This window comes from Scyliorhinus torazame, chromosome 9 (assembly GCF_047496885.1).
Source record: "Scyliorhinus torazame isolate Kashiwa2021f chromosome 9, sScyTor2.1, whole genome shotgun sequence".
Classification (NCBI taxonomy): domain Eukaryota; kingdom Metazoa; phylum Chordata; class Chondrichthyes; order Carcharhiniformes; family Scyliorhinidae; genus Scyliorhinus; species Scyliorhinus torazame.
In genome coordinates this window covers 51,092,206-51,119,067 of record NC_092715.1, presented here as the reverse complement: position 1 = coordinate 51,119,067, position 26,862 = coordinate 51,092,206, and the positions used below count along the sequence as shown (strand labels likewise).

Genomic DNA, 26,862 nt, shown 5'->3' with positions numbered 1-26,862 from the left:
GCGGTGTAACGGTCAGTCATCCCCTATATAGCCAATTTTCAGGGTCATCCTCATCGTCTCCCTCGGTCAAGGCAAGGCCGGCCATTTGACCGTATGGTCCTGATTTAGAAATAGGGTTTTTTACAGACTTGGGTCTTTTTCTATGGTGGGCACGTTCCTTTTTTCAAACCCCCCCGCAGTCTTAACAATTCCCCCTTCTGTTAATTCAATACCCAATTTTAAAGCGTTAGCCTGCCAATTAGCCAATAAAGATGCATCTTTTAATTTTTTGGCAGTACTCCCGCCATAACTCAATCAATTTCTTAGCCGTTGAGCTACGGTTATGTTGCCAAATAATCTGCTGTGCCTCTATAACCGTAGGCAAATCCTTTGATCTTCCCAGGGCCATTTCCCCTTTCCCAAATTTTTATGCAATTCTGCCGATAACTGCCGCAGCTGCTGAGAATATTCCGGATACTGTTCACAAAGAGTTTGAAGCGCGCTTCCACTATCAGAGGTGCTATCTAAAGTACTACCCATTGTCTCCTATCACAGATGATCCCTGTGGTTACCTGCTTAATTTTGGTAGCGATCCTAAATCGCTTATTCAATCAAGAATATAAACGGGGTTATCCTGCTCCGTTGCCCAATCAAAAGGCTAAATCAAATTGTTCGAAAGTGACTTTTAGAAGGTCAAAGTCTGGAAATGAAACATGAAAAGAGAGAGAGGACTGATTTAAACAGTCTGACAGACTCAGAGAATTAAAGACAGAACTGACAGATTTAAGAAATGGTTCGAGTGTTCCGACATGGCACGCAACGGTCAAGCCCTGTTTATTATGTTTCCTTTATGTGTTATCCGCACCACCATTTAAATTTTATAACATATAATTTGGACAGAGTTATCCGTTCTCCGTAATATTCAATCTGACAACCCGATGTGTCGAACAAGTCTAGCCACCGGTTGGTATACTTATTTATCGAAAACCACCTTTTATCGCGAAGGTATTAGGCAACCCTAAGGATCATCATCACTCATTTACCCGGAGATTTAAGGAGGACTCTAACCTCCCAAGGTTTCCAACCCGGGACTTTAGGAAGGATTTTAACCTCCCAGGGACTCCAACCCGGACTGTTTAGGGAGGACTCTAACCTCCCAAAGACTCCAACCCTGGACCTTTTAGGGAGGACTCTAAACTTCCAGGGTTTCCAACCCGGGACTTTAGGAAGGATTTTAGAACATAGAACGATACAGCGCAGTACAGGCCCTTCGGCCCACAATGTTGCACCGACATGTGAAGTCAAAAAACAAAAGCCATCTAACCTACACTATGCCATTATCATCCATATGCTTATCCAATAAACTTTTAAATGCCCTCAATGTTGGCGAGTTCACTACTGTTGCAGGTAGGGCATTCCATGGCCTCACCACTCTTTGCGTAAAGAACCTACCTCTGACCTCTGTCCTATATCTATTACCCCTCAGTTTAAGGCTATGTCCCCTCGTGCTAGCCATTTCCATCCGTGGGAGAAGGCTCTCACTGTCCACCCTATCTAACCCCCTGATCATTTTGTATGCCTCTATTAAGTCTCCTCTTAACCTTCTCTCTAACGAAAACAACCTTAAGTCCATCAGCCTTTCCTCATAAGATTTTCCCTCCATACCAGGCAACATCCTGGTAAATCTCCTCTGCACCCGCTCCAAAGCTTCCACGTCCTTCCTATAATGCGGTGACCAGAACTGTACGCAATACTCCAAATGCGGCCGTACCAGAGTTTTGTACAGCTGCAACATGACCTCATGACTCCGGAACTCAATCCCTCTACCAATAAAGGCCAACACTCCATAGGCCTTCTTCACAACCCTATCAACCTGGGTGGCAACTTTCAGGGATCTATGTACATGGACACCTAAATCCCTCTGCTCATCCACACTTCCAAGAACTTTACCATTAGCCAAATATTCTGCATTCCTGTTATTCCTTCCAAAGTGAATCACCTCACACTTCTCTACATTAAACTCCATTTGCCACCTCTCAACCCAGCTCTGCAGCTTATCTATGTCCCTCTGTAACCTGCTACATCCTTCCGCACTGTCGACAACACCACCGACTTTAGTGTCGTCTGCAAATTTACTCACCCACCCTTCTGCGCCCTCCTCTAGGCCATTGATAAAAATAACAAACAGTAACGGCCCCAGAACAGATCCTTGTGGTACGCCACTTGTAACTGAACTCCATTCTGAACATTTCCCATCAACCACCACCCTCTGTCTTCTTTCAGCTAGCCAATTTCTGATCCACATCTCTAAATCACCCTCAATCCCCAGCCTCCGTATTTTCTGCAATAGCCTACCATGGGGAACCTTATCAAACGCTTTACTGAAATCCATATACACCACATCAACTGCTCTACCCTCGTCTACCTGTTCAGTCACCTTCTCAAAGAACTCGATAAGGTTTGTGAGGCGTGACCTACCCTTCACAAAGCCATGCTGACTATCCCTGATCATATTATTCCTATCTAGATGATTGTAAATCTTGTCTCTTATAATCCCCTCCAAGACTTTACCCACTACAGACGTGAGGCTCACCGGTCTATAGTTGCCGGGGTTGTCTCTGCTCCCCTTTTTGAACAAAGGGACCACATTTGCAATCCTCCAGTCCTCTGGCACTATTCCTGTAGCCAATGATGACATAAAAATCAAAGCCAAAGGCCCAGCAATCTCTTCCCTGGCTTCCCAGAGAATCCTAGGATAAATCCCATCAGGCCCCGGGGACTTATCTATTTTCAGCCTGTCCATAATTGCCAACACCTCTTCCCTACGTACCTCAATGCCATCGATTCTAATAGCCTGGGTCTCAGCATTCTCCTCCACAACATTCTCTTTTTCCTGAGTAAATACTGACAAAAAATATTCATTTAGTATCTTGCCTATCTCTTCAGACTCCACACACAACTTCCCATCCCTGTCCTTGACTGGCCCTACTCTTACCCTAGTCATTCTTTTATTCCTGACATACCTATAGAAAGCTTTTGGGTTTTCCTTGATCCTACCTGCCAAATACTTCTCATGTCCCCTCCTTGCTCGTCTTAGCTCTCTCTTTAGATCCTTCCTCGCTACCTTGTAACTATCAAGCGCCCAAACTGAAACTTCACTCCTCATCTTCACATAGGCCTCCTTCTTCCTCTTAACAAGAGATTCCACTTCTTTGGTAAACCACGGTTACCTCGCTTGACGCCTTCCTCCCTGCCTGACCGGTACATACTTATCAAGAACACGCAGTAGCTGTTCCTTAAATCAGCTCCACATATCCAGTGTGCCCAACACTTGCAGCCTACTCCTCCAACCTACTCCCCCCCCCCACCCCCCCCCCCCCCCCTCTCTCAAGTCATGTCTAATGGCATCATAATTGCCCTTCCCCCAGCTATAACTCTTGCCCTGCGGGGTATACCTATCCCTTTCCATCACTAACGTAAACATCACCGAATTGTGGTCACTGTCCCCAAAGTGCTCACCTACCTCCAAATCTAACACCTGGCCTGGTTCATTACCCAAAACCAAATCCAATGTGGCCTCTCCTCTTGTTGGCCTGTCAACATATTGTGTCAGGAAACCCTCCTGCACACATGTACAAAAAACGACCCATCTAATGTACTCGAACTATATCTTTTCCAGTCAAATTTTGGAAAGTTAAAGTCTCCCATAATAACCCTGTTACTTTCGCTTTTTTCCAGAATCATCTTTGCCATCCTTTCCTCTACATCCCTAGAACTATTTGGAGGCCTATAGAAAACTCCCAACAGCGTGACCTCTCCTTTCCTGTTTCTAACCTCAGCCCATACTACCTCGGAAGAAGAGTCCCTATCTAGCATCCTCTCCGCCACCGTAATACTGTTTTTGACTAGCAGCGCCACACCTCCCCCTCTTTTGCCTCCTTCTCTGAGCTTACTAAAACACCTAAACCCCGGAACCTGCAACAACCATTCCTGTCCCTGCTCTATCCATGTCTCCGAAATGGCCACAACATCGAAGTCCCAGGTACCAACCCATGCTGCCAGTTCCCCTACCTTATTTTGTATACTCCTGGCATTGAAGTAGACACACTTCAAACCACCTACCTGAACACTGTCCCCCTCCTGCGAAGTCAATTCTGTGCTCCTGACCTCTATACTCTCAATCTCTCGTACCCTAAAACTACAATCCAGGTTCCCATGCCCCTGCTGTATTAGTTTAAACCTCCCCAAAGAGCACGAACAAAGCTCCCCCCCCCCCCAGGATATTTGTGCCCCTCAGGTTCAGATGTAGACCATCCTGTCTGTAGAGGTCCCACCTTCCCCAGAAAGAGCCCCAGTTATCCAGAAATCTGAATCCCTCCCGCCTGCACCATCCCTGTAGCCACGTGTTTAATTGCTCTCTCTCCCTATTCCTCATCTCATTATCACGTGGCACAGGCAACAACCCAGAGATAACAACTCTGTTTGTTCTCGTTCTGAGCTTCCATCCTAGCTCCCTGAAAGCCTGCCTGACATGCTTGTCCCCTTTCCTACCTATGTCGTTAGTGCCAATGTGGACCACGACTTGGGGCTGCTCCCCCTCCCCCTTAAAGAACAAACAAAGAACAAAGAAATGTACAGCACAGGAACAGGCCCTTCGGCCCTCCAAGCCCGTGCCGACCATACTGCCCGACTAAACTACAATCTTCTACACTTCCTGGGTCCGTATCCTTCTATTCCCATCCTATTCATATATTTGTCAAGATGCCGCTTAAATGTCCCTATCGTCCCTGCCTCCACTACCTCCTCCGGTAGTGAGTTCCAGGCACCCACTACCCTCTGCGTAAAAAACTTGCCTCGTACATCTACTCTAAACTTTGCCCCTCTCACCTTAAACCTATGCCCCCTAGTAATTGACCCCTCTACCCTGGGGAAAAGCCTCTGACTATCCACTCTGTCTATGCCCCTCATAATTTTGTATACCTCTATCAGGTCGCCCCTCAACCTCCTTCGTTCCAGTGAGAACAAACCGAGTTTATTCAATCGCTCCTCATAGCTTATGCCCTCCATACCAGGCAACATTCTGGTAAATCTCTTCTGCACCCTCTCTAAAGCCTCCACATCCTTCTGGTAGTGTGGCGACCAGAATTGAACACTATACTCCAAGTGTGGCCTAACTAAGGTTCTATACAGCTGCAACATGACTTGCCAATTCTTATACTCAATGCCCCGGCCAATGAAGGCAAGCATGCCGTATGCCTTCTTGACTACCTTCTCCACCTGTGTAGCCCCTTTCAGTGATCTGTGGACCTGTACTCCTAGATCTCTTTGACTTTCAATACTCTTGAGGGTTCTACCATTCACTGTATATTCCCTACCTGCATTAGCCCTTCCAAAATGCATTACCTCACATTTGTCCAGGTTAAACTCCATCTGCCATCTCTCCGCCCAAGTCTCCAGACAATCTAAATCCTGCTAAATTAAGGAACCGGAAAACACGATCTGAGACATCACGTACCCTTGCACCTGGGAGGCAACAGGGACCCCCCAGGGACTCCAACCCGGACTGTTTAGGGAAGACTCTAACCTCCCAAGGTTTCCAACCCGGGACTTTAGGAAGGTCCAACCTTCCTGGGACTCCAACCCTTTCAACCCTTCTTCGTAACGGGTTCGCCGGACTGCTTTGATTTCGTCAGAGTCTCCACTGAAACCGAACAGCAGGGCGTGGCCACACTCGGGACAGCAGAGGGGGAAACCAAAGTGGTAACAAAGGTTACTCGCGTTTGGTGGCCAATTCCCTCCTCAGCGTCCGAATGCGATCAGTCTGTTACGCCGTCAGGTTCCAGGGAGGCTCCTTGAAATCCCACTTCCGACACCAAATGAGGATTCTTTTGCAGCCAGTCCGGATGAAATGATCAGTCAAACACCTCGTTACTTTAACATATGTTTATTTCTCGACCGGGGCTAAGACCACTGTATCTCTTGAGAGTTACAACAGCAAGCCAAAGTCAATACATCTAACAGCAGGATTTATACATTTTTGGTTCATTTCTGAGGGCAGCTCCCTCGCATTTCTATCTGTTTCGATCGGGATGAGAGCAGAGGCCGGGGTGGAAATTTGACTCTGGGTTGTTGGCGGATGGAGGTTTTTGTGATGAGGTGCGGGCAGTGATTATGTGAGTATATGGAGTTGAATCAGAATGGAGGGGTGTCAGTGGCCATTTTTTGGAAAGCACTGAAGGCCGTGGTCCGGGAGGAAGTTATTTTGTTTAAGTCTCGTGCAGATAGGGAAAGGAGTGAGGAACATGATTGTCTCATGCGCGAGATAGTGGTGGACGGAATATTCGAGGGTGCCCACTGTGGAGGGATTGGCGAGGAGGAAAATGTTGCAGGGGCAGTTTGACAGGCTGACAACAGGGAGGGTGGTAGGGCAACTGCATAGGGCATGAGGAGTGCAATATGAATATGGGAAGAAGGCGAGCCGCATGCTGACGCATCAGCTGCGGCGGCAGGTTGCTTCCACGAAAATATTGTAGATATGTACTGGGGCTGGGGATGTTGTGTTGGAGCCAGGGAAGATATACGAAGCGTTTAGGGAGTACTACCAGGGATTTTACGAGGCGGACCCGGGGGGAGAGGAGGGAGACACTGGGCGGATTCTGGACAAGCTGGAATTTCCCCAGGTGGAGGAAGCAAAGAGGCAGGCATTGGAGGGCTGAGGGAGGTGCTGGGTAGTATTGGGTATGAAGTTGGGGAAGGCCCCTGGGCCAGATGGGTACGCGGCGGAATTTACGACGGACCTGGCACCACATCTGTTGAGGGCATTTAATGAAGCACTGGAAAGGGGGAGTTGCCGGAGACTATGACACAGGCAGTAATCACACTAATTGCGAAAAAGGGGAACGACCCGGTGGAATGTGGGTCGTATGGGCCCATATCATTATTGAACACGGATGTGAAAGTATTGGCTAAGTTATTGGCGGGGAGGATGGAGGATTGTGTCCCAGGGTGGTTGCAGAAGATCAAACCTGCTTTGTGAATGGCAGGCAGCTTGCGAGTAATATAAAACGGCTGTTGTGTGGTGCTGACTCTGTCGGGGGCTCTGGTACCGGAGATGGTGGTGTCCATGGACGCGTTTGATCAGGTAGCATGGCGGTACTTGTTCGAGGTTTTGGGAAGGTTTGGGTTTGGGCTGAGATTTGTGGGATGTGTGCGGTTGCTGTATGTGGCATCAAGGGTGAGGATGAATGATATGAGCTCTCAAAGGTTTGACATACACGGGGGGGGGGGGGAGACACTTTTATGGATCCTGGGTTCCCCCCGCCTCCACGAGGGTTCACAAAGAACAAAGAAAAGTACAGCACAGGAACAGGCCCTTTGGCCCTCTAAGCCTGTGCCGATCATGCTGCCCGCCTAAACTAAAATCTTCTACACTTCCTGGGTCCGTATCCCTCTATTCCCATCCTATTCATATATTTGTCAAGATGCCCCTTAAATGTCACTATCGTCCCTGCTTCCACCACCACCTCCGGCAGCGAGTTCCAGACACCCACTACCCTCTGCGTAAAAAACTTGCCTCGTACATCTACTCTAAACCTTGCCCCTCGCACCTTAAACCTATGCCCCCTAGTAATTGACCCCTCTACCCTGGGAAAGAGCCTCTGACTATCCACTCTGTCTATGCCCCTCATAATTTTGTAGACCTCTATCAGGTCGCCCCTCAACCTCCGTCGTTCCAGTGAGAGCAAACCGAGTTTATTCAACCGCTCCTCGTAGCTACTGCCCTCCATACCAGGCAGCATTCTGGTAAATCTCTTCTGCACCCTCTCTAAAGCCTCCACATCCTTCTGGTAGTGTGGCAACCAGAATTGAACGCTATACTCCAAGTGTGGCCTAACTACGGTTCTATGCAGCTGCAGCACGACTTGCCAATTCTTATACTCAATGTCCCGGCCAATGACGGCAAGCATGCCGTATGCCTTCTTGACTACCTTCTCCACCTGTCTTGCCACTTTCAGTGACCTGTGGATCTGTACACCTAGACCTCTCTGACTGTCAATACTCTTGAGGGTTCTACCATTCACTGTATATTCCCTACCTGAATTAGACCTTCCAAAATGCATTACCTCACATTTGTCCGATTAAACTCCATTGCCATCTCTCCGCCCAGGTCTATAAACAATCTAAATCCTGCTGTATCCTCTGACAATTCTCATCACTCTCTGCAATCCCACCAACCTTTGTGTCGTCTGCAAACTTACTAATCAGACCAGTTACATGTTCCTCCAAATCATTTATATATACTACGAACAGCAAGGTCCCAGCACTGATCCCTGCGGAACACCACTAGTCACAACCCTCCAATCAGAAAAGCACCCTTCCATTGCTACTCTCTGCCTTCTATGACCTAGCCAGTTCTGTATCCATCTTGCCAGCTCACCCCTGAGTGTGACTTCACCTTTTGTACCAGTCTGCCATGAGGGACCTTGTCAAAGGCCTTACTGAAGTCCATATAGACAACATCCACTGCCCTACCTGCATCAATCATCTTTGTGATCTCTTCGAAAAGCTCTATCAAGTTAGTGAGGCACGACCTCCCCTTCACAAAACCGTGCTGTCTCTCGCTAATACGTCCATTTGCTTCCAAATGGGAGTAGATCCTGCCTCGAAGGATCCTACCACTGACGTAAGGCTCACCGGCCTGTAGTTCCCTGGATTATCCTTGCTACCCTTAAATAAAGGAATAACATTGGCTCTTCTCCAGTGTTGCTAACTTTTGCCTTTGTTTAATTGCTCTGTTTTATCACCTTTGCTCTTGAGTCGCCAGGTATCTTTATAATACCGCCACGTGGTTCAAGTCCGAGTAATGATCAATAATCCAATACACTGCTTAGTAAGATTTGAATCAAAGCACATTTATTATACACAGTAATCACTACTCATGTACAAATTCTACATCTAAGCTACTTCTACAGCTAACAGGCCAATACTTAACTTGGAACTGGCCCACCAGGTCAGGGAAACAAATGGCCTTTCGTTCGGGTTCTGAGCCTGCGGGATTCGAAGTTGGTACAAATTGGTAGCTAGGAGCGCCTATCTCGTAGTGAGCGTTGAAGTAAGACTTACTGGATATCGGCGGCGGCTGAACCGGTCACTGTCGAGGGTTGGTTTGCGTTACTGAGTGACCCGGTCAAGAAGAGCGATTTGAACTTGGGCTTAATTCTTATAGTCCCCAGGGGCTTCCCGCCGCACATTGGTGTTTAGTTGCCTGCCCTTTTCAAATCCAGTCTGGTCCTCATCGATCACCCCCAGGACACATTCCTCAATCCTCGTAGCCAGCACTTTTGCCAGCAACTTGGCATCCACGTTGAGGAGCGAGATCGGCCTGTACGTTCCACATTGCAGTGGGTCCTTGTCCCGCTTTAGGATCAAAGAAATCGTCGCCTCCGACATTGTCGGGGGCCCTTCCTCCCTTGCCTCATTAAAGGTCCTCACTAGTAGCGGGGCCAACAGGTCTACATACGTCCTGTAGAACTCCACCGGGAACCCGTCCGGTCCCGGGGCCTTCCCTGCCTGAATACTCCCCAAACGCTTGCTCAGCTCCTCCAACCCAATTGTTGCCCCCAAACCAGCCACCTCTTGCTCCTCCACCCTCGGGAATCTCAATTGGTCTAGGAATCGTCTCATCCCCTCTTCCCCCGCTGGGGGCTGGGATCTGTACAGCTCCTCATAGAGTCTTGAATGCCTCGTTTATTTTCGTCACACTCCGCACCGTGGCTCCCCTTCCATCCTTGACTCCCCCTATTTCCCTCGCTGCCATCCTCTTACGGAGCTGGTGTGCCAGCATCCGACTTGCCTTCTCCCCATACTCGTAGGTCGCCCCCTGCGCCTTCCTCCACTGTGCCTCTGCCTTCCCTGTGGTCAACTAATCAAACTCCGTCTGGAGACGTCGCCTTTCCCCAAGTAATCCCTCCTCAGGGGCCTCTGCATATCTCCTGTCCACTCTTAAAATCTCCCCCACTAGCCTCTCCCTTTCCATGCCCTCTATCTTCTCCCTATGAGCCCTAATGGAGATTAGCTCTCCCCTGATCACCGCCTTCAGCGCCTCCCATACCACCCCCACCCGCACCTCCCCGTTATCGTTGGCCTCCAAGTACCTTTCGATGCACCCCCTCACCCTCCCACACACCACCTCATCTACCAGCAGTCCCACATCCAACCGCCACAACGGGCATTGGTCCCTCTCCTCTCCCAACTCCAGTTCCATCCATTGCGGGGCGTGATCTGAAACGGCTATGGCCGAATACTCCGTTCCCTCCACTTTCGGGATCAGCGCCCTGCCCAGAACAAAAAAATCTATCCGGGAGTAGGCTTTGTGCACGTGGGAGCAAAAAGAAAATTCCCTGGCCTGCGGCCTGGCAAACCTCCACGGGTCCACTCCCCCCATCTGATCCATAAACCCCCTAAGCACCTTGGCCGCCGCCGGCCTCTTTCCAGTCCTCGATGTGGAGCGGTCCAGTGCTGGGCCCAACACCGTATTGAAATCCCACCCATTATCAGGCCTCCTACCTCCAGTTCCGGAATGCGCCCCAACATGCGCTTCATGAATCCGGCATCATCCCAGTTCGGGGCGTATACATTTACCAATACCACCCACGTCCCCTGCAACTTACCGCTCACCATCACATATCGCCCTCCGTTGTCCACTACAATATTCTTGGCCTCAAACGACACCCGCTTCCCCACCAATATTGCCACCCCTCTATTCTTCGCGTCCAGCCCCGAATGGAATACCTGTCCTACCCATCCCTTTCTTAACCTGACCTGGTCCGCCACCTTCAAATGTGTCTCTTGGAGCATGACCACGTCTGCCTTCAGTCCCTTTAAGTGAGCGAACACTCGGGCCCTCTTCACCGGCCCATTCAGGCCCCTCACATTCCATGTTATCAGCCGGATTGGGGGGTCCCCCCGGCCGACTGGCCATCTCCTTTTCTGGGCCAGTCCCGTGGCCGCGCCACCCTCACCCTCCAGTCCCCCAGCCGGGAGACCCCCCGCCCCGACCACCTCTTCTGTTTCCCATTTCCCTTCGGCCAGTGCAGCAGCAACCCTCCTTTCTCCCCCCCCCCGCCCCGCCCCCCCGCTAGACCCGTGTCTAGCTTTTTTGCTCCCCCATTTCACTCCCGTAAGTCAGCTGACCCCGGCTTCCCCCGCCGTCCCATTGACCTCCCCGTGTGGGAATCTCCCAATCAGTGTGCATTCCTCCATTCCCCCCTCCCGCCTTTCCCTAGCGCGGGAAGAACCCCGCGCTTTCCTTAGCCTACCCCGCCCCTTCTGGCACAGCACCTGTCGCGTCCTTGTCTCTTTTCCCCCATCGCCATCCCCCTCTCTCCCCCAGCCCATGTAACATTTCCTACGCGTGATTAACCCCCTATATACAACAACCATCAAACATCCCCCCCCCCCCCACCCTCACAAACCCTCAGTTTGAGTCCAACTTTTCGGTTTGAATAAAGGTCCACGCCTCTTCAGGCGTTTCGAAATAATGGCGCTGATCCTTGTATGTGACCCACAATCGCGCTGGCTGCAGCATTCCGAATCTCACTTCTTTCCGGTGCAACACCGCCTTGGCCCGGTTGAAACCCGCTCTCCTCTTTGCAACCTCCGTGCTCCAGTCTGGGTATATTCGGATCTCCGCATTGTCCCACCTACTGCTCCGCTCCTTCTTGGCCCATTGCAAGACCCTCTCTCTGTCCGTGAAACGGTGAAACCTCACCACAATCGCCCTTGGCAGCTCGTTAGCCTTGGGCCTCCTCGCCAGCACCCGGTGTGCCCCATCCAGCTCCAGCGGCCTCGAAGGGGCCTCCGCGCCCATCATCGCCTCGAGCATCGTGCTCGCATATGCCCCGGCATCGGCCCCCTCCACTCCTTCAGGGAGACCCAGGATCCGCAGGTTCTTTCTCCTCGACCTGTTCTCCAGGTCTTCGAGTCTTCCCGCCCACCTCTTGTGCAGCGCCTCGTGCTCCTCCAGTCTCACCGCCAGGCCCAAGATCTCGTCCTCATTCTCACTGACTCTTTTCTGCACCTCCTGGATCTTTACCTCGTGGGCCTTTTGGGTCATCCCTAGTCCTTCAATCACCGACAGCATAGGCGCCAGCATCTCCCGCAGCTCCTTGAAGCAGCACTTGATGAACTCCTGCAGCTCCGGCCCACACTCCACTTTGTCCCCGGCCGCCGCCATTTTGCTTTTCTTCCCTCGCTTCTCCCGCTGCTCCAATGCCGCTTTTTTGGCCGTTTCACTTCTGGTCCGGTCCATAAAAGGTGAAGGGGGACCTCGCTCTTCCCTTCCCCACAGGTCGTCTTCGAAAAAATTCCTGTTGGGGCTCCTCTAAAGAGCCCGAAAGTCCGTGATAGCGGGAGCTGCCGAATCGTGCGGCTTAGCTCCGCATAGCCGCAACCGGAAGTCGCCTTGTGACTTCTTTGATGACCTGATGACCAGTGGCTTGATTACCAGGACAAATAGCAGCAGAGATGTTGGGCTTTTCTGCCTCGTGCCTATGTGCAGCCGGAAGTATTCGGAGCTGGTGACGTTTGTCCATACACTTAACTTGGGAGCATTGTACAGTAGTTTCACCTACGAGGTGAACCCTGGCCAACCCAAACTGTTACGGCACTTCCATGAGGTGCCTCCATTCGACTCTGTCGAAGGGCTTCGCAGCATCTAGGGAGATGATCTCTTCTGGTGTCTACTCCCCAGGTGGGATCATAACCATGTTCAGCAGGCGTCTGATGTTCACCGTTAGCTGTCCGCCCTTGACAAACCCAGTCTGATCTTCCGCGGCTACCTCTGCCATGCAGTTGTCCAGTCGCCTATGCCAGGACTTTAGCGTCAGTGTTCAGGAGTGCAGTTGGTCTGTATGAACTGCACTCCGTTGGGTCTTTGTCTTTTTTGGGGATCAGCGATATTGAGGTCTGCGTCAGCGTGGGTGGCAGGGCCCCCCTCCCCTCGGCAGCGGATCATTGAACATCCCACGCAGATGCGGGGCCAGTGCTGCCACGAATGTTTTATAGACTTCTTACCGGGAATCCGTCTGGACCCGGTACCTTCCCCGGAGCATGGAGTTGATGCTCTCTATGACCTCCCCCAGCCCTAGCGGTGTTTCCAGACGCTGTTTCTGTTCCTCCCCCACAACTGGTATGTCTAGGCCATCCAGAAACCATTTTATCTTCGAGTTCCCCTCCAGGGGCTCGGAGGTGGACAGCTCCCTGTAGAAGATCCCAAAGACCCCATATACCTTATTTGGCACTGTGGCTAGTCTGCTGCTCCTGACCCTCACCTGCGCTATCTCCCTCGTGGCTGCCTGCTTTCTCTTTGGAAAAAAAATATTTATTTTCAACAAATTTTCAACAAACCCCCCCCCCCCCCAACAAAAAGAAAGCAACAAGAACACAATAAGTAGAAATTATACATTGGATTTCCCCATGTACAGTAACCCCCCATATAACAGTAAAAAGCACAAATAGGAGAAAAAAAACACCTTAACCCAAACACCACCCCAGAGAACCCCCCCCCCCCCCCCCCCCCCCAGGCTGCTGCTGCTGCTGACCTCCTCCTAACGCTCCGCGAAATAGACTAGGAACGGTTGCCACCGCCTGAGGAATTCTGCACAGACCCTTGCAAGACAAACTTTGTCCTCTCCATCTTGATGAACCCTGCCATGTCATTGATCCAAGCTTCCAGACTAGGGGGCTTCGCATCCTTCCAGAGTAGCAAAATCCTCTGCCGGGCTACCAGGGACGCAAAGAATACCGGCCTCTTTCGCCTCCTGCACTCCCGGCTCGTCCGCTACCCCAAATAATGCTAATCCCCAGCTCGGCTTGACCCGGGCATTCACCACCTTGGACACAGTCCTCGCAAAACCCCTCCAAAACCCATCCAGCGCAGGGCACGACCAGAACATATGGATGTGATTTGCCGGGCTCCCCGAGCACCTCCTACATCTGTCCTCCACTCCAAAGAACCTACTCAACCTCGCCCCTGTCATATGCGCTCTGTGAGTAACCTTGAACTGTATTAGGGTAAGCCTGGTGCAAGAGGAGGAAGAATTAGCCCTACTCTGGGCATCAGCCCACAGACCCTCATCTATCTCCTCCCCAAGCTCCTCCTCCCACTTGCCCTTTAACTCCTCCACCGAGGCCTCCTCCTCTTCCTGCAGCTCCTGATAAATCACCGAAACCTTGCCTTTTCCAACCCATACACCCAAAATCACCCTGTCCTGAATCCCACGTGCCGGAAGCAGCGGGAATTCCCTCACCTGCCGCCTCACAAACGCCCTCACTTGCATGTACCTAAAAGCGTTTCCCGGGGGTATCCCAAACTTCTTCTCCAACGCCCCTCGGCTCGCCAGCGTCCCATCGATGAACAGGTCCCGATGCCAGTTCCGAAACCCCCCATCAATCCGTCCCAGGACGAACCGATGGTTCTCCCGCATCGGGGACCAAACTGAGGCCCCCACCTCACCCCTGTGTCCACTGCCCCCAGATCTTCAGCGTCGTCGCCACCACCACCGGACCCGTGGTGTACCTTGTCGGCGAGAGCGGCAGCAGTGCCGTCACCAGCGCCTTCAGGCTCGTGCCCACGCAGGACGCCATCTCTAACCTCTTCCACGCCGCCACCTCTCCCTCCATTACCCACTTACGGATCATCGCCACATTGGCTACCCAATAATAGCCACACAGATTCGGCAGCGCCAACTCCCCCCCCCCCCCCCCCCCCCCCCCCCCCCCCCCCCCCCCCCCCCCCCCCCCCCATCCCTGCTACGCTCCAGAAACACCCTCTTCACCCTCGGGGTCTTATCCGCCCACACAAATCCCATGATGCTCCTGCTTACCCGTTTGAAGAAGGCCTTGGGGATCAAAATGGGAAGGCACTGGAACACAAAGAGAAACCTCGGAAGGACCGTCATTTTTACCGACTGCACCCTACCCGCCAGTGAGAGTGGCAGCATATCCCATCTTTTAAAATCCTCCTCCATCTGCTCCACTAACTGCGTCAAATTAAGCTTGTGCAGGGCCCCCAACTCCTAGCTACTTGGATCCCCAGGTACCGAATGCTCCTTTCCGCCCTGTTCAGCAGTAACTCATCTATCCCCCTTCCCTGGTCCCCTGAGTGCACCACAAAGAGCTCACTCTTCCCTATGTTGAGTTTATACCACGGAAAGTCCCCAAACTTCCTAAGGATCCGCATGACCTCCGCCATCCCCTCCACTGGATCCGCAACATACAACAACAGGTCATCGGCGTACAATGACACCCGGTGTTCCTCTTCCCCCGCAAACCAATCCTCTCCAGTTCCTGGACTCCCTCAGTGCCATGGCCAGCGGCTCAATTGCCAGTGCAAACAACAAGGGGGATAAGGGGCACCCCTGTTTCGTTCCCCAGTACAGCTGAAAGTACTCTGACCTCCACCGGTTCATAGCCACACTCGCCACCGGGGCTCTATATAGCAGTCTGACCCAGCTGATGAACCCCTCCCTGAACCCAAACCTCTGCAACACTTCCCAAAGATACTCCCACTCCACCCGATCAAAGGTCTTCTCCTCGTACATAGCTGCCACTACCTCCGCTTCTCCTTCCACCGAGGGCATCATAATCACATTGAGGAGCCTCCGCACATTTGTGTTTAGCTGCCTACCCTTCACAAATCCCGTCTGGTCCTCATGAATCACCCCCGGGACACAGTCCTCAATTCTCGTAGCCAGCACCTTCGCCAGCAACTTAGCATCAACATTGAGGAGCGAGATCGGTCTATACGTCCCACATTGCAATGGATCCTTGTCCCGCTTCAAGATCAAAGAAATCAGCGCCCTAGACATCGTCGCGGGCATGGTCCCCTCCTCCCTCGTATTATTAAAAGTCCTCACCAGCAATGGGCCCAGCAGGTCCACGTATTTCCTATAAAATTCAACCGGGAACCCATCCGGCCCCGGGGCCTTCCCCGCCTGCATGTTCCGCAATCCTTTAACCAGCTCCTCCAGTCCAATCGGCACCCCCAAACCAGCCACCTGCTCCTCCTCCACCCTCGGGAACCTCAGCTGATCTAGGAATCGTCGCATCCCTTCCTCCCCCGCTGGGGGCTCAGACCTGTACAGATCCCCATAGAAGTCCCTAAATACCTTGTTTATTCTCACCGCACTCCACACTGTATTCCCCCCTCTATCCCTAATCTCCCTCGCTGCCCCCCTCTTACGAAGCTGATGTGCCAGCATCCAACTTGCTTTCTCCCCATACTCATAAACCGCCCCTTGCGCTTTCCTCCACTTTGCCTCTGCTTTCCCCATAGTCATCAGGTCGAATTCTGTCTGGAGGTTCCGTTGCTCCTTAAGTAGTCCCTCCTCGGGGGCCTCTGCATAACTCCTGTCCACCCTTAAAATCTCCCCCACCAACCTCTCCCTCCTCTCTCTCTTCTCCCTGTGGGCCCGAATCTAGATTAGCTCTCCCCTGACCACCGCCTTCAACGCCTACCAGACTACCCCCACCTCCCCGTTGTCATTGGCCTCCAAGTATCGTTCAATACACCCCCGCACCCGCCAGCACACCCCCTCATCCGCCAACAGTCCCACATCAAGGCGCCACAGTGGGCGCTGGTCCCTCTCTTCCCCCAACTCCAGCTCCACCCAATGCGGGCGTGGTCCGAGATGGCCATGGCCGAGTATTCCGTTCCCTCCACTTTTGGGATTAGCGCCCTACTCAAGATGAAAAAATCTAAAAAACCATCTCATACAGTGTAAATTGTCTTTTTCTCCTTGCGCTGGTATTCTTGTGAAATGTGTGCAAGACAAAAAGCCATGACATTTTTTTTTTTGCAGCAATGCTCAAGTTCTGTACTACCAAATGACTAAAAGGCCATAAATGTTGATGTTCGTTGATGATTGCACAATATTTAAAACCATTCGCGATTCCTCAAATACTGTAGCAGTCCGTGTCTATATACAGCAAGACATGGGCAGCATTCAGGCTTGGGCTGATAAGTGGCAAATAACATTTGTGTCACACATGTGCCAAGCAATGATCATCACCAAGATAATCTAACCATCTGCCCTTGCTATTAAATGACATTGCCATCACTGAATCTCCCACTATCAATGCCCTGGTAGTTGCCCTTGACCAGAAACTGAACGGAACTGCACCAGCCATACAAATACTGTGGCTACAAGAAATAAATAAAAAATCTAAATGTTGCCACAGTCCCAGAGGTTGTTCTCCCCTTTGATAGAGGGAGCTGACTGGTGGTGATTTAACCTGAGGTTCACCACATCCCTGGCTAGGGGAAAATTTAAGAAGGTGGAGCTTTCATTAATGACCACAGCTGGTACAGCATGCGCTGTTGGCATAGCACCGCATCACGAACCAGCCATCCAGCCAACTGAACTAACCAATCACCAGGTCAGGGATTAGGAGTCTAGTAACCCCTTCACTGTCGCTGGGTCAAATCCTGGAACTCACTTCCTTAACAGTACTGTAGGTGTAGCTACACCACATGGGCTGCAGATGTCCGAGAGACAGCTCACCACCTCCTCCTCCATTAAGGACGGCATTAAGGATCGTTATCTGACCAAGATAACGATGCGCACATCCCATGAATTAAAGTATTTTTGAAAAGTTAGTGAAAAGTTGGGTTGAATGAGCAAAAGAGTTTTGGTTGACTGCAAGGAAGTTCATGGAGGGTAAAAAATAGGTTGACCAGGAGCGTGTTTAAGTAACCAAGCCGAGAGATAACAAAGGCACAGTTGGGGGTTTCGGCATCAGATGAAGCTTGTCTGAGTCAGCGGTGGAAATAGGTATTCGTAATGATGGTGTGGATATGTGAACGGAAGTTCATTTTGGTCAGCTGCGACACTAAGGGTGTGAACATTCTTCTTCAACCTCCAACGATTGCTGGGAAAGGGGGGGCATTGGTAGCTAGGCAACAGAGATTCTCGCAGAAATTAAAGATGATAATACAATCATAGAATCCCAATGGTGCAGAAGAAGGCCGTACAGCCCATTGTACCTGCACCGACCCTTGCACCCTGCTGACCTCGGGCCATCCCCTTCACCTAACCTGCCAGTAAGGGGCAATTTAGCATGGCACATTCATCCAACCTGCTCATCTTTGGACGGTGGGAGGAAAGAAGAGCACCCGGAGATAACCCACATAAACATGAGGAGAACGTGCAAATGCCACACTGTCACTCAAGGCCGAAGGTGAACCTGTATCCTTGGTGCTGTGAGGCAGGAGTGCCACCATGCTGTCCAGCTATCGGCCACATTGGTACACGACGTAGAGTCACACCTCGGCCCCACTGGGTAAGGACAGCAGGGTGTGATCACTTGACTGATACCAGCTTTTATTTTTTTTTATATATACAGATTTTTTTTTTAAAGACTTAATTCTCAAACTTGCCGAGGTGAAGTTATGGGAACAATTTGGCTTCACACTCTGCTGTTCCAGGTCTGCCGTGCTCGTAAAGTAGAGCATGTTCCTGTGTCCCTGCAGTACTGATCTTTTAAATCCAGCAAGCTATAACATTTTTGTGACCCATGAATTTGCTCACCTCCCTGGCCTCTGTTCAAGGTTTCTTGTTTTCCAAATTGTGCAATGTTTTCTACATACAAGTGCATGTTATTGGAGTTCTTTTGTGGGCAAATAACTCATGTATATGAAATTATTTGCTTGCAGCAACAATGGCTGATAAGGGAACAATGTCTGGCGGTGATACTGTTGATGCAAAATCCAGCACAGTCTACGAAGGGTGAGATTAATTTATTTTATTTAAAAATATAATTATTTTAGATGCTTAAGAGGTATTTTACAATTTGTGGCATTCTCACTATTGAGAATATATTCCTGTAGATTTATTAACTATTTACTGAAGGACTGGCAAATTATTGCTTTTACTGACTCTACTACTGACTCTCTACATGTAATTATAGACTGATTCAGTAAGCACAATGTTAATTACAACCTTCATTAACAATATGAATGTAGGGCAGCACGGTGGCGTAGTGGTTAGCATTGCTGCCTCACGGCGCCGAGGTCCCAGATTCGATCCCGGCTCTGGGTCACTGTCCGTGTGGAGTTTGCATATTCTCCCCGTGTTTACGTGAGTTTTGCCCCCACAACCCAAAAAGATGTGCAGGGTAGATGGATTGGCCAGACTAAAATTGCGTCTTAATTGGGGGGGGGAAATTAATTGGGTACTCTAAATTTAAAAAAATATATGAATGTGATTTTGCTAACACATGATGCATTTGAATAATTTTTATACCAGCAAAATAGAGACGCAAATCTTGAGAAAGGCTGAATGTGTTCATCATTTGTCTATTGATGGAACTATTTTAGATCTAGTGTTGTTAAAAGTCAGGTTTAAGTGGTAATCCTATGATAAATAATTCTCTGGGGGATAAAATGATAATGCAATTGCATTTCCTATTAAGTTTGAAAATAATATATTGCAATCCCAAACCAAAATATTAAACTTAAATAAGGCCAATTATACACATTGGAGAGTTCATTGAATGGAAAGATCCATTCATGGCTTACTAAAGAAATAAGGTTAACACTGCATTAAAAGAAAAGGATTATAATTTTGCAAAGAATAGAAGTATGCATGAGGATTGGAACTCTTCAGAAACCAGCAACGGGTGATCAAAAGGTTGATGAGGGGGTAAAAAAGTAGAACATGAAAGTAAACTAGCCAGGCATATAAAAATATTGCAAGGCCTTTTACAAGCCTACGAAAAGGAGAAGACTAGCTAATGTAAATGTTGGTCTCTTATGGACAGGAGAAATTATGGGGAAAGAGGAAATGGCAGACACATTGAACAAATACTGTGTGTCTCCACAGTAGAAGATACAAAGTGCGTATCAGAAATAGAGGGTAACCAAGGGGCTAATCAGAGAGAAACTTGCATCAAAGATAAAAAGGTATTTGACTGGAGATGTAAGGAAAGCAAGCTCAGATAAAATGGAAATTGAGATTAACAGATAGGACAGTGGATAAATAATGAGGAACAATGGAAAAGCGGAATCTTCCACCTCAGCTCCTGCAGGAATGACAGCACCATTTTTGGTTCCAGGATCCATCTCTGAGCAGTACATTCAGCAGTTGCTTTTTGCCAGATGAAGATAATTGGCTGGGGAGCTTGGAGGTGAGATGATGCATTCATCCTGCCAAAGGAAAGATTTTTAATTGAAGGAACAATGGCGTGCCATAAAGGTTCACCAGTATTTGGATTTTCTAGGCTGTTTCAATCACGAGGCGGCACAGTGGTTAGCACTGCTGCCTCAAAGCACCAGGGACCTAGGTTCAATTCCGTCCTTGGGTGACTCTGTGTGATGTTTGCACGTTCACCCCGTATCTGAATGGGTTTCCTCTGGGTGCTCTGATTTCCTCCCTTAGTCCAAAGATGTGAAGGTTAGAGGGGGATTGACTCTGATCAATCCGCAGGGTTACGCGAATAAGGTGGATGAGTAGGCCTAGGTAGAATGCTCTTTCGGAGGGTTAGTGCAGACTCGATGGACCGAATGGCCTTCTCCTGCACTGTAGGGATTCTATAGAACTAGACTGAAATGGAGAGGAGACTTGGGAAGGCTGTTCTTGCCCCCCGGGGTAGGGGTTCTCATTCCAATCTGGAGGTTCTGCTGCAGCATGTGAGTGGCTGCACTGGAATGAGCTGGAAGTGGCTGAGGAAGTCAGCAGCAGAAATGTGCTCCTTCCAACTTGCAGACAGGCCATCAAGAGGACTCCGACCCTCAGGAGGAATGACAGATGTGAGCGGCATAATATTTTCAGGGTCAAACTCTACATTCTGATGTTCACAGCCTTCTGCACAGTACACCTCAAGTCAAACACACCTTGCAGCTCCATGCTTGGGAAATGCTTGGGAATCCTTGAGCCACTAATTCCTGCTGGGCTCTGACAATTGCCTTTAAGTGGTTCAATAATGCGTCTAATAAGCCAGTGGGTGGGATCCTCACGTTAATCCATTCCCACCATTCATTAAATGCGGATCTGTTTTCCTACTAGCAGGAATGAGGTGCTTGGCTTCCTCTGTAATTAACTTGGCCTGCCTGCCACCTAGCCCACTCTCAACAGACTATTAAATCCCAGCTGATGCCTTCCGCCACCATTTTTCAACTGACCCACCTCTCCAGGTACAGTAATGGGTACAAAAACATTGACATCTGCAGTAATACTAACCTAACTTTAATTGAATTTGAGATGCAGGAATGTATCCAATCAGAAGTGATGTGTGTTTTAACACATTGTTTGACATCTTTTCATTCCTTAATCAGTTATGCTACTTTGTTAATGTTAGCATTATTAAAATGGCTTTGTGGCCTTGTTGGTTTTGGCAAGTTCATGGGTGCATTGGAGAAGGCAAAAGTAGCATGGAGCTTGGACTTATCCTGCAATGCATGCAATGATGTCAGCCTGAAAACTGAAGATATGTGACAACTTCTGCGGGGCATCCTATCTTCTGTCCATGATCAGAACCTGTAAGCAGTCAATAAGTCTGTTATCTGGGCAGTACACTCGCTTGAGCTGTCCATATTGATGACTAGATGCATTTAAGAATTGTTAAAACAAGTGTGGTCTACGGCAGACTTCAGGGGCGTCATTCTCTGACCCCCCGCCGGGTCGGAGAATGGCCGTTGGCCGCCGTGAATCCCGCCCCCGCCGAAGTCTCCGGTACCGGAGATTGGGCGGGGCGGGAATCGGGCCGCGCCGATTGGCGGGACCTCCCGTTCAATTCTCCGACCCGGATGGGCCGAAGTCCCGCCCAGAAATTGCCTGTCCCGCCGGCGTAAATCAAACCTGGTATTTACTGGCGGGACCAGGCGGCGTGGGTGGGCTCCGGGGTCCTGGGGGGGGCGCGGGGCGATCTGACCCCGGGGGGTGCCCCCACGGTGGCCTGGCCCGTGATCGGGGCCCACCGATCCGCGGGCGGGCCTGTGCCGTGGGGGCACTCTTTCCCTTCCGCCTCCGCTACGGCCTCCACCATGGCGGAGGCGGAAGAGACTCTCCCCACTGCGCATGCGTGGGAAACTTTCAGCGGCCACTGACGCTCCCGCGCATGCGCCGGGAAGCTGTCAGCGGCCGCTGATGCTCCCGCGCATGCGCCGCATTTCCGCGCCAGCTGGCGGGGCAACAAACGCCATTTCCGCCAGCTGGCGGGGCGGAAATCCCTCCGGCGTCGGCCTAGCCCCTCCATGTTGGGGCTCGGCCCCCAAAGATGCGGAGCATTCCGCACCTTTGGGCCGGCGCGATGCCCGTCTGATTGGCGCCGTCTTTGACGCCAGTCGGCGGACATCGCGCCGTTGGGGGAGAATTTCACCCCAGATGTCAGTCTTGGAATGGAGAGTAAGTCTGCCTACCAACAAGCAATCGTCATGCTCACTGCTCTCTGCATGCAAGACTTTGCAGTGGAACGTTGTCACATCAAGAATCTCAGCCACTTTCATTTGGAAGTTTCTGAACATCAGATGACAGGATTAAATATCAGGCACTGAGGTGCTCACTGAGCTGACATGCCAAGCTTCCACATCATATTGAGAAAGTCATAACTTAGTTGGGCTGGCAAAATGCTCGACATTTGCTTAGCAAAGCAAATCCTCTATGGAGAGTTTAAGTCTGAGATGCTATAAGACCATAAGATGTAGGACAGAAGTAGGTCACGAGGCCCATCGAGTCTGTTCGGCCATTAAATTACATACTTAATTTGATACACTCTTCAACTCCACTTTCCCGCCTTATCCCCATAACCCCTGATTCTCTTACTGGTTAAAAATCTGTCTATCTCAGCCTTGAACATACCTTAACGACCCAATCTTTACAGCTTTTTGCAGTAAAGAATTCCACAGATTCACTACATTCAGCGAGAAGAAATTCCTCCTCACCTCTGCCTTAAATGGGTCACCCGTTACTCTTTTTGATTATGCTCTTCAGTCCTAGACTCCTCTACAAGGAAAAACATCCTCTCAGCATTTAACCTGTGAAGCCCCCTGAGAATCTTAAATGTCTTGGGATTGAGGGCAGACAAGTCCCCAGGGCCTGATGTCCTACATCCTAGGGTGTTGAAGGAAGTGGCAGAAGAGATAGTGGATCCATTAGTTACAATATTCCAAAATTCCAAGGACTCGGGAAAGGTTACAGTGGATTGGAAAAAGGCTAAAGTAATGCCCTTATTCAAAAAGGGAGGGAGGCAGAATGTGGGAAATTACAGACCAGTTAGTTTAACATCAGTTGTTGGAAAATTGTTAGACTCAGTTGTCAAAGATGCAATATCAGAAGATTTGGAAAGCCAAATCGCTATCCATCAGAGTCAGCATTATTTTATGAAGGGCAAATCATGTTTGACTAATTTGTTTTGAGTTCTTCAAAGATATAACAAACAAAGTGGATGATGGGGATCCTGTAGATGTTGTATATCTGGACTTCCGGAAGGCTTTTGATAAGGTACCGGATAGAAGGTTAATCCACAACGTGAGATCACATGGGATTAGGGGTACCCTACTAGCTTGGATAGAAGACTGACTGACGGACTTCTGGATAGCAAGATGTAAGTAGTAGGGTGCCACAGGGTTGGGTCCTGGGGTCCCAGCTATTTATAATCTATGTTAACGACTTGGATACAGGGATAGAAGGTTCTATAGCCAAATTTGAAATAAGAACCTTACAAATGGATATAGATGGTTAAGAGAATGGGCCAAAATGTGGCAGATGGAGTTTAACGTGGATACGTATGAGGTCATGCATTTTGGTTGAAAAAATGGAAAGGCAACTTATTATCTAAATGGGGAGAGACTTCGGAGTGCTCCGATGCAGAGGGATCCCAGTATCCTCGTGCATGAGTCACAGAAAACAAGCATGCAGGTGCAGCAGATAATAAGGAAAGCAAATGGAATGTTGGCATTTAGGAATTGAGTATAAAGGTAAGGAAGTGAAGTTGCAGCTATACAAAGCATTGGTAAGACCGCACTTGGAGTATTGTGCACAGTTTTGGTCCCCTTATTTGAAGAAAGATGTAGTGGCATTGGAGGCAGTTCAGAGGAGGTTCACTAGATCGATTCCAGAGATGAGGGGTTTGTCTTGTGAGGAGAGCTTGAGTAGTTTAGGCCTATACTCTCCAGAGTTTAGAAGAATGAGAGAAGATTTAATTGAGGTATACAAGATGCTAAAAGGTATGGATAAAGTAAATGTGGAGCAGATGCTTCCTTTTGTGTGGCATTCTAAAACGAGAGGTCATAATCTTCGAATAAGTGGTAGCAAATTTAAAACATTTGAGGAAAAGCTACTTCTCCCAAAGGATTGTGAATCTGTGGAATTCGCTACCCCAGAGTGCGGTGGATGCAGGGACAATGAGTAAATTTAAGGAGGAGTTAGACAGATTTTTAATTGCTCATAGGTTGAAGGGTTATAGAGAACGGTCAGGATGGTGTTGAGGCCAGGATGGTATCAGCCATGGTCACATTGATGTGCTAGGCTCGGGAGGCTAAATTGCCTACTTCTGCTCCTAGGTCATGTGTTCTAAGGAGGCCATGCTCTGTCTGATTTCGCAATCCAGCTCTTGGCCTGTAACATTGTAGGTAGCAGATGGGGAACATATCAGCAGTGATAGAATGGCAGAGCAGACGCGATGGGCCGAATCGCCTAATTCCACTCCTATATCTTATGAACCTATGAATAAGATCACCTCTCATTCTTGTAAACTCCCAATGGTTACAGGCGCAACCAATTCAACTTCTCCGTGAGAAAATCCCTTTATACCCAGGATCAACCTAGAGAACCTTCTAGCCTCCAATGCCAGTATATCTTTCTTTAAATAAGGGGACCAAACTATTCACAGTACTTCAGGTGTGGTCTAACTAGTGCCTTGTGTAGTTTTAACAGGACTTCCCTATTTTTATACTCCATTCCCTTTGAAGTAAAGGCCAACATTCCTTTTGCCTTCTGTTATGACATCTTGAGCCAGGGTGTGGTCAATTGCAACCCCCTTTGACCCGGAATCGCAGCACAATTAAATTAATAATTAATTTTTAGAACAATACAGTCTTTGGCCCTTGGCTGCCCAATAATTACAGTCACTAGGTTTGTAAAGTTATATACAATTATGTTTTTATTAACGAACTATAATGAAATGCGCAGCAAATACAACTGGTAGACCATATATATAATACAGTAAGAAGTCTTACAACACCAAGTTAAAGTCCAACAAGTTTGTTTCGAATCACTAGCTTTCGGAGCACTAACTTCCTCAGGTGAGGAAGGAGCTGTGCTACGAAAGCTAGTGATTCGAAACAAACCTGTTGGACTTTAACTTGGTGTTGTAAGACTTCTTACTGTGCTCACCCCAGTCCAACGCCGGCATCTCCACATCATATATATAATAGGAAGAGAGGGGTGAAAATAATAAGAAAAAGGATAGAGTCTTTGTTTCAGATAGTTGTCTTTAAGCACAATTTCCTTCAAACTAGCCTTTCAGGTTGAGGTCTCTGTTTTCAGTCTGTAATGGTTTTCACTGTAGATTGATTCATTCAGGTTCTCTGTAGGTTTAGAAATACAGTAGTTCACAGCATTTCTGGAGAGGGAAGAGATGGAGAGCAGGCACTCACAGCTCCTTCCTTGAGCGTCCAGGTCTCTGGAAGTCATCCCACACGGGTTGGACCCAATCGCCACCTGTTACTGGGCAGAATGCAACCTTTTGGCTAATTCATGGTCACCAGTTGAACATAGTCTCACCCCATCTCTTGGGTGCCACAAAGTCTGAGTTCTGCCGCTTGAAAACTATCACCATATACTCTGTTGCAACTTCTTGAATTCCCCCTTCACGCTGCTGCTTAACTTAAAGATGCGTGTCCATTAAGCATCCATGGATCAAATTGATAACAGCAAAAAAATAAAGAAAGGTGAAATAAGGGAATCATCAGGAAGGATCCTTACACTTCCCAATTACCTGCTGAATGTGCATGCTAACATTTTGTGATTTATACACGACGACCCCAAAATCTCTGTGCTGCAGTTTTCTGCAGTCTTTCTCTATTTAAATAATATTCAGCTCATTTATTCTTCCTACCAAAGCGTTTAAGTTCACATTGTCCTACATTATATTCCATGTGTCAAGTTTTTGCCCACTCACCTAACCTGTAGCTATCCCTCTGTAGACTTTTTGTGTCATCCTCACCACTTGCCTTCCCACCTATTTTTGTGTCATCTGCAAACATGCCAATAGTGCATTCATTCCCTTGTCCAAGTCATTAGTATATAGTGTGAATAACTGTGGCCCTAGCACGGATCCCAACAGCACATCACTAGTTACAGATTGCCATCCTGAGAATGCCCCTCGTCCCAACTCTGTCTCCTATTAGCCAATCCTCCATCCATGCTAATGTACTACCCCAACACCATGGATTCTTATTAAGTATTAAGCAGCCTTTCGTGTGATACCTTTTCAAATGCTTTTCAAGTATATTATATCTACTGGTTCTTCTTCATCTACCCTGCTCGTTACCACCTCAAAGTATTCTAAAATGTGACAGGCATGATTTCCCTTTCATGAAGCCATGCTGACTCTGCTTGATTATATTATGCATTTCTAAATGTTCTGATGTTACATCCTCTATAATGGACTCTTACCTTCTCATTAAGCTAAATGGCCTATAGTTACTTACTTTTTCTTCCTCCTTTTTTGAATAAAGGTGTTACATTGGCAGTTTTCCAATCATCTGGGACTTCTCCAGAATTTAAGGATCCTTGGACGATTACTGCCAGTGCATCCGCTATCTCTGTAGCTACTTCCTTTAATATCCTGGGATGCAACCCATCAATTCCAGGGGACTTGTAG

The 26,862-nt window shown here is 49.0% G+C and overlaps 1 protein-coding gene across 3 annotated transcripts in view; it reads left to right on the top strand.

Moving 5' to 3' along the window:
- Positions 1-26,862, top strand: part of LOC140429193 (caspase-7-like) — a 79,723-nt gene that overhangs the window by 21,974 nt on the left and 30,887 nt on the right. For all 3 annotated transcript variants that reach the window (XM_072515877.1, XM_072515879.1, XM_072515878.1), the window contains one exon: positions 18,695-18,767. In XM_072515877.1, coding sequence (XP_072371978.1) covers positions 18,700-18,767 — 68 coding nt within the window. In that variant the 5' untranslated portion in view covers positions 18,695-18,699. The remainder of the gene's footprint in view (positions 1-18,694; positions 18,768-26,862) is intronic.